Raw genomic sequence first — 7,922 nt, forward strand, 5'->3', positions numbered from 1 at the left:
TCTACCCTGATAACCCCCCGCCGCACAGCCCCATCTGGATCTCACTGGATGAGGTGTCGACCAATCTTGGTAAGATCAACCGTCAAGAGTAAATTTTTTTTAGTAGTGTTTTTTTTTTTGCGTCAAGTTTCCAACTCTCAAAATCTCGTCCCCGACCGGCAGGCGTGGAGCGGCGGCGCATCTACGACATCATCAACGTGCTGGAGTCGCTCATGATGGTGGGCCGCATAGCCAAGAACAGCTACACCTGGTTCGGCCGCCAGCGGCTGGAGGCCACCCTGCAGGAGCTGCAGCAGAGGGGCCGGCAGCAGGGCTACCACCTGCAAATGGAGGGGGCCGAGGCCGGAGCCTGGCGCGAGGAGGACGGAGCCGAGGGAGACGGCAGCAACGGTGATGACACTCACATTTTAACACATTTCAGCCTCGCGTGTGTGGAGATACAATACAAGTCTTATTGATTTACATTTATAAGAGTTGTATACATACATACACACATATGTATATGTGTGTGTGTATGTATATATATATATATATAGACACATATGTAGTATATATCGACACACATACATATAGATACATATAGCTATACGTATGTATATAGATATATATGGATGGGTCAGAGCATTCACTTGCCGCCCGCTCTAGTTAGCTTCTTTGGTGGACTTTCATCCAGGGGTCTGCTGCAGCTCCCATACACCTGAAACAGAGCGAATGTTAGCATGGTGCAGTGTATGGCTTGACCTGACTATAGGTGAATGGAAGGGACAAAAGACTTAGCACTTAGCACGTTGCGCCTTGTATTTACTCTCATCGTGATTAACGCTTCAATGCTGACAGCCCTAAAATGTATTAATGTACAGTTGTAATCGTTTTACAGCACAGTAGCTGTATTTTTGTTAAACCTGACCTGGAGTGTGTGGATTCCTGTCCCTCCAGCGACATCGTCGGCTCACGGTCTTTCTCTTTCTTTCTTATCCCAAAGCTTGCGCCAACAGGAAAGACAAATCCCTGCGCATCATGAGCCAGAAGTTTGTCATGCTGTTCCTGGTGTCCAAGACCCACACAGTCACGCTGGACGCGGCGGCCCGGACCCTCATCGACGAGAGCCAGGACTTGTCGAGCCACAGCAAGTACAAAAGTGAGTAGTGGGGAGGGAGCTCGGCGAGGCGATGCGAGTACGTACGTTCGCTAACTGAACTGTGCACCTCCGTGTTCCGCAGCCAAGGTGCGACGGCTCTACGACATCGCCAACGTGCTGACCAGCCTGAACCTCATCAAGAAGGTGCACGTGCGGGAGGAGAGGGGAAGGAAGCCGGCCTTCAAGTGGCTCGGCCCGGTCGACTTTAAAAACTCTGGTGAGCTGAATGATATGTATCTACAAACACGTATATATGTGTGTGTATATATCTATACATATATATATATGTATACATACATATACATATATATATATATATGTATGTATAGATATAGGCATGTATATACATGTATAGGGCTGTAAAATGATTCATTTTTAAAAATTGAGATTAATTAATCTCTGACTTTCCATAGTTAACCGTTTTCAATACGCGTATTGATTTGCAAGATTAAAATAAGAGCACACACACACACACACACACACACACACACACATATATATATATATACATAAGATATCTAAAATAGTCATTTGTCTGTTCTGGAGAAGAAAAAGGTCAATAATGTTATATAGCTCTGGTAAGTGACAAATGAGTTATTGCTGAATTTAGAAAAATAATTTGTAAAAAAAAAAATCTGTCCGGTTTTGAAAACTAAAAGCGCTGAAAGTCGCGACTCACCCGTCTCGCTTTCATCCCCAGCGGGAAACACCGCGAACAGAGCGCAGCCCGTGGACGTCCAGGACTTGAGGAGAGCCAAGATGTCGCGTCACGCCTCCTTCAACGTCACGCCCACCGCCGCCGCTGCCGCCACCGCCCAGCGGCAGGTCAACTCGGCACCCTGCAGCCCACGCTCAAAATTCCCTGGTAAGAGGAGCCCTAGGAGCTGTATGTGCCTCTTCACAGTTCAGTGATGATGATGATAATGATAATGCGTCCCTGAGTCTCGTGTCTCCAACAACGCTGCAACCCAGCGAACCTCCATTTTTATGAAAGTGAAGAGCAACACAAACACTGTGTCTGTATGTAGAACATTTGAAGCTATTACTGTACCTGGAGGTATTTGGCAGAGGTCCACGTCTTTTAAGTATGAAAATTCCGTATTTATAGATTGCGGTAAGGTCATGGAAATTTCACGTTAGTACCTGATTAAATTCTCTTCTATTTGTTGTTGTTTTTCAACCACAGAGCTTCAGACTCAGCCTCTCGACTACTCCAGGAAGACGGGTGGCAACGGCGGCAGCACAGCAACCCAGCAGCACTTTGGAATTAGCTCAGAGTAAGTTGCACATTCACAATCAGACGCAAACAAAAAAAAAGTGGTAGTTTCAAAATAAAACCTCCTGTCTGGATATATTATTAACAAGTCAAGAGCTTCTGAGAATAGTGGAAGTGCTCCGTTGGTTTTTAGTGCTTGCTCAACTTGCACAAGCAAACACCTTCACAGTAGCTCTGCCTCTAGAATATTTCATTCTCGTCATTTAAAAGCATCAATCCGATGTTTTTTAAGAGAAAATTCAAGCAAACCAAACTGGTGATGCGAGGCCCTTGGCACCAGTATTTTCACGGTCTCGCGCTTGTCGGGTGTGAACGTTTTCATTGAATTTCAAGGCTCGCTTCAGGCGTGCGCACGTGTTGGCAGTTCACTCATCGTCTCTGGCATCTTTTATTTGTCTTTCGCCAAAAAGATGAGTGATTTTCATGCACGCTGTCCTCGTTCTCCCTGCAGTGGCCACGCCGCCGCCGCCTCCGCCCAGCAGCTCCTCCCTCCTCTGCCCGCCTCGCCCCACTGCCTGGCCTACCTGCCCAGCCTGTCCCAGCCGTCGGTGGTGATGCTGTACAGGCCGGGGCAGGTCGCCGAGGGTCCGGGGTCGCCCGCGGCAGAGTGCGCCGAGGGCAGGAAGAGGAAGAGGGACGAGAGCGAAGACGAGGAGAGGACGAAGCTGCGCGTGTCGGAGGGACACGGGAAGGTGAGAAATGGAGAAAGTTGGAGTAAAATAAGTCGTGTCGTCGTCTTGGTGCCGTGTTTCTTCAAGGCCCTCACCGATACGATACCTTAAATGTTCACCCAAACACAGCATCAGTCGTTTGTTTTTATTACTGTCGCATGACCGCTTTATTCACATTCACTGTTCATACAGCAGTGTAGCAGCTTCTGCTACGTCTCTGCATTAATTAGCCTCACAGATATACATATACATATATATACATATATACACACATATATATATATGTATACATATATATATATGTGTGTGTGTATCTATATATATATATGTGTGTGTATATGTAGTATATAACACATATACATATGTCTATAATCATTCTTTATCATTATTAATTCTGACTGTTTTTTCATCCCTCCAGTTGATCGCTGGCACAGGGTCGACTGATGGGGGTCCCTGCAGCGGCGGCGAGCCCGCCCAGTACTCACACTACCTTTACGTCCCCAACAATGCAGGTATGAACGCCACCTGGAGGTGGTTCTCAACGCGACATATGAAAGATGCATTGCCCTAATAAAAATCCGGTTGCGAACAACTGGTGGGCGTATCAATCTAAACATCGATAATATCGATATCAGTGTCGGTATCGGTGTCGAGTGATGGCAGTGAAACGACATTGATACTTTAGATTTGTGTCAATATATTGCATCTGTGTATCTCGATTAACATACGTTAACTACGAAAGTTTTTTTTCCCTTATCTATCACGAAATGATTGTCGAATATAAAAGTCGAAGCCGAAGGAAAATGAATCGAGGGCAAACTGGCGGCTCTGTATGAAGTGCAGCTGCCGAAAGGCTTTGCCCAAATTGTTCATCAATCAGTAGGACTGAGCAAATTTGACCACACATCCGCCTTAATTCAAAAGTATCAGCGTTGGCATCGGCCCTGTATTTAGTGAACTAGTGAAGGAAAGGAGACGGCACCTCGGACAGTAAGAGGTGTTTACGTAGTTTTAATAAGTGATAGGAAACCAGACATGGTTTCAGCACGCCGCTCTAAGTCTGCTCTTCTCTCGCAGGTCTCAACAGCCTCAACTTCCTCCTCTCGGCCGGCCAACAGCCCGCCGGCCTCACGCTCACCCCGGGCAGCGTCCCCACCCTGGCGCTGCCGTACGTCCTGCTCCCACCCTCCACCCTCTCCGGCTACCCGATGGAGGCCCGCTCCCAACTGAGCTTCGGCGTGCCCGCCGTGATGCCGCAGGCGCACGTGGTGGTGGGCGGGGTGCCGTACGCACTGGCTGCCGCCGCGGACGCGGGCGCCGCGTCGGCCCCGTCGCCGTCCTCACCGGAGCGAAGCGGCGCAACCGGAAAACTGCAGCTTTCCCCCTCCGGACCTCGCCAGACCACCAGCGTCAGCGAGTGCATGGTAAGAAGCGATGTATGTGACATGTAGAATGGCGTCGAGTGGGGATACTTGTTATTACTCTGTACTTGTTAAGTATTCCCGGTACCTGTCATATTCTACTGCGCTAACAGTAGCGTTAAAATTAAAGTCTGGAAGAAGACAGAATGTGAAACACATAAAGACCACAATACAATATAATGTTGCTCATACTAGGTTTGGGCATAATAAGTGTTCCCCCATAGAAGCTATCATTAGCTTACAGTAATGGTGCCATTTAGACTTTCAACACATTTTTCCAGAAAGATTTCGTTATGGTTTGCTCATCAGCTAATTTAAGTGTAAACGTTTGCGAGCGAAAGCAAAGCTAGCTACCGACTAAACAGGCTCGCCTCATTGGTGATTGAAGGCCACTGTCTAACATCAACCACCCAACAAGGCATGAGCCACGATGCTACTTGCGTTGGCTGCAGCTGATGCCTAAGATGGCCCTAGCATAAACACACCAGTAATGGTGACGCCACTAGATGGCGACATACGCAAAGAGCTCGTTGGCTTGGTCTCCCTTTAGATGCTACATATCCATCCTGGCACCATTTTTCTCATTTCTTCTCCTGCTGACCCGTTCGAAAAATTGGCACAACTGGTTGAGCTGCGTCTCGAATTCACTTGTATCCAACCTTGTCGAGTACTTCCATCCATCCATCCATCCATCCATCCATTTTCCATACACGCTTCTTCCCGAGCCTGAGCTGGGGTCTGCTGGAGCCTCTCCCAGCTGTTATATGGCAAAGGCAGGGTGACACCGTGGACAAGTCGCCAGTTCATCACAGGGCCACATAAGCTGCGTCTCCATTACCCCTATAATTACGCAAAACCTAAATATCGCAATTAAAAAACTGGCAATGGAAACACCTTAACTTTGAAAAACATCTCAAATATCGTTAAAGGTTTTTTACACTCTCATGAGGTGGTTTTGCAGACGTCTTGATATGGAGCTATATCGCAAAAGTGTGATAGATAGATAGATAGATAGATAGAGACTTTATTGATCCCTTTGGGATGACTCCCTCAGGGAAATGAAGACTCCCAGCAGCAGTAGCAGTAGTGGAAACACTTTCACTGGACGTGACGTACGGGGTCATGTGACCAGTTCACTTCAAGTGAAAATGACCTGTTATGTTTGGACGGAGGAGGAGACGGAATATTTTTTACAAGTATTGAAAGAGACAAATTTAACAACCATTCTTGATAGCAAACAATCATAAACAAACAAAAGCAAACGTAATTCTCGTAAAATGTCATGGGACGAGATTTTACAAGATGTACGACTGATGTGCTTCACACCATTCTGCAAATTGCAGTTGTACTTTGTCGAAATTCTAGAAATATCGCTTTTATTTTGCAAAAAACTGTCGTGGAAACGCAGCTATTGAGACAAACAACCATTTGCACTGACACACACACCTGCGGACAATTAGAGTTTACAATTCACCTCACATGCATGTTTTTGAATATGACTCCTCAGGGCTACATGAAGTAGCTCTCGGATTTAAAAAAAAAAAAAGTTGGTGACTGTACTCTGCCAGAGTCGATGGTCACCTGACCCCACCAACCTCAACCCCGCCCCTCCGCTCTCTGCCCGCAGACTCCACAGACTCCCAAGGAAACGGTGCCCTCGGCAGCCTCGGCACCCTCGGCATCCAAGCCTTTCTTCCGGACGCCGGCCCCCGCCGTGGGAGGCGCCGTGGCGGCCGCCAGGAAGAGAGGCTCCGCCCAGAGGAGGCTGGACGTTGGCCACACCCCCGCCCAGCCGCTGACCGGCTAAATGGACGCTGGACTGCTAGAAAAATGAACGAATGAATGCGGTTTCCGAAACCTTGTTTGGTCACCAGCAGCAATAAGTGTCTCCCAGACTGCGGAGGGAAGGAAGGAAGCCTCTGTTTTCCCCTGTTGCATGTGTTCTGAACAACTGTTGGCAAATTTACTGATTTTTATACTTTTATTGTTTTTGCTCAATTGCCTCAGCCAAACTCTGTCACTAGACACTCTCTTAACAGTTTCAAAAGTATCTCTCATTTCATTGGCGGGGGCATTAGGACCTAGGAGTATAGCAATAACGCTGTTAGACAGAGCCCTCCTGTGGTGAACTAAAGCCATTGCAATTTATTTTGTTTTTTCCCCTTAATGATAATTATAAGTTCCTCCTTCCTGGATATGATCAGGCTACCTAATTCCCCATGGCATCTTGTATTATAGCCCAACTTCTATTTAAATTTTAATTTATGTCAATTTCAAGGACTCTTAATAAGAATCCCTAATTGTATATCCTGAATATTTGGCAAGGTATTGAAATGATTATGCTTTGCGGTCCCTTTAGGTCTGGTTACATGAGGAAAGGGGAATCAGATTGTCACAAAAGTGTTCATTGTTTGATTAAATCACTGTGAGGGAGTAAATCACTTTAGCCTTTAAAACGTTTACAGAGAACATTGTATCTCAAGGGAACATATATATATCCCTCCTTCAGGACATGTTACTGGTGCTGTATGTTTCCTCTGTGCGACGCAGTTCAAACCAAGGGGGCGTGTGAGATGAAACTCTAAGGTGCTTGAACACTTCACTGGAAGTGGAGTGAGATTGTAGTACTGTAAAGCTTTTTTTTTTTTTTTTTTTGCTTCTTGCTTTTTTTCTGAGCAGCAGCTTGATCGCAATCGGCCGTCTGCCGGTGCCGTGCCTTTTCCTGAAAGAACCCGATCCTCTCGGGTTGCCCGCTCGGTTCGTTCCCACTCCGGACCTGTGTGAAAGCTAGAACGAACAAACCAGACGTCCTCATACGAACACCAGCTGAGAAAATGTTTGTTTTTTGTTTTTGTTTTTCCTGTGGGAGTACTAGCCTCCCATTGCCAAAGGGTGCTGAAAAAATGTCACTCGTACAAGCAGATTTTTGTATAGATGGAAGTATTTTGTATGTTATGCCCATAGAATGTTGAGCGCTGCTTTACTGTTCTTAATAGTAACTGGTAGTGGCTTTTTGTTAGGTTTTATTAGTGGTTGTGTTTGCACAAGAAAAAAAAACACCTGGCAGCATGTTCACTGTAGCCCTGCCCTCTCCTCTGTTTTGGGCCAAACATTATTTTATCCAAAAACTTGAATTAAAATGGATGTAACCAAACTCTCCTCCCTTTGTCTTTGCTTTGATTTGAGGAGGAACTCTGACCAGAATTAGATGTTTGGAAAAACTGTCCCGACACTAATTTTTTTTTTTTTTTTTTTTGGTCTGTAACAATTTAGCAACAAAAAAGAAAAGGAAAAAAAACCCACATATGCCACCGATAATTCAGAGTCAAATTCAGAGTGGGCCAGCAGATGGGTGGCAAGATGGAACCATGCAAGCAGATGATGCACTTTATCCGGAGCGGCGCAGGACGAGGAGG

General features: G+C 46.3%; 1 protein-coding gene across 1 annotated transcript in view; it reads left to right on the top strand.

Moving 5' to 3' along the window:
- The window catches only part of e2f7 (E2F transcription factor 7), a 10,216-nt gene extending 2,551 nt beyond the window's left edge, over window positions 1–7,665 (top strand). The window contains exons 4-13 of the mRNA XM_076051603.1: window positions 1–69; window positions 163–390; window positions 983–1,138; window positions 1,221–1,355; window positions 1,839–2,003; window positions 2,325–2,415; window positions 2,695–3,106; window positions 3,504–3,597; window positions 4,163–4,509; window positions 6,134–7,665. The exon at window positions 1–69 is cut by the window's left edge and continues 91 nt beyond it. Of these exons, the coding sequence (XP_075907718.1) occupies window positions 1–69; window positions 163–390; window positions 983–1,138; window positions 1,221–1,355; window positions 1,839–2,003; window positions 2,325–2,415; window positions 2,695–3,106; window positions 3,504–3,597; window positions 4,163–4,509; window positions 6,134–6,313 (1,877 nt within the window). The 3' untranslated portion in view covers window positions 6,314–7,665. The remainder of the gene's footprint in view (window positions 70–162; window positions 391–982; window positions 1,139–1,220; window positions 1,356–1,838; window positions 2,004–2,324; window positions 2,416–2,694; window positions 3,107–3,503; window positions 3,598–4,162; window positions 4,510–6,133) is intronic.
- The last annotated feature ends 257 nt before the right edge of the window (window positions 7,666–7,922 follow it).

Source organism: Nelusetta ayraudi, unplaced genomic scaffold, assembly GCF_046127955.1.
Source record: "Nelusetta ayraudi isolate G7.1 ecotype Tasmania unplaced genomic scaffold, CSIRO-AGI_Nayr_v1 ptg000135l, whole genome shotgun sequence".
In the NCBI taxonomy this organism is placed as follows: domain Eukaryota; kingdom Metazoa; phylum Chordata; class Actinopteri; order Tetraodontiformes; family Monacanthidae; genus Nelusetta; species Nelusetta ayraudi.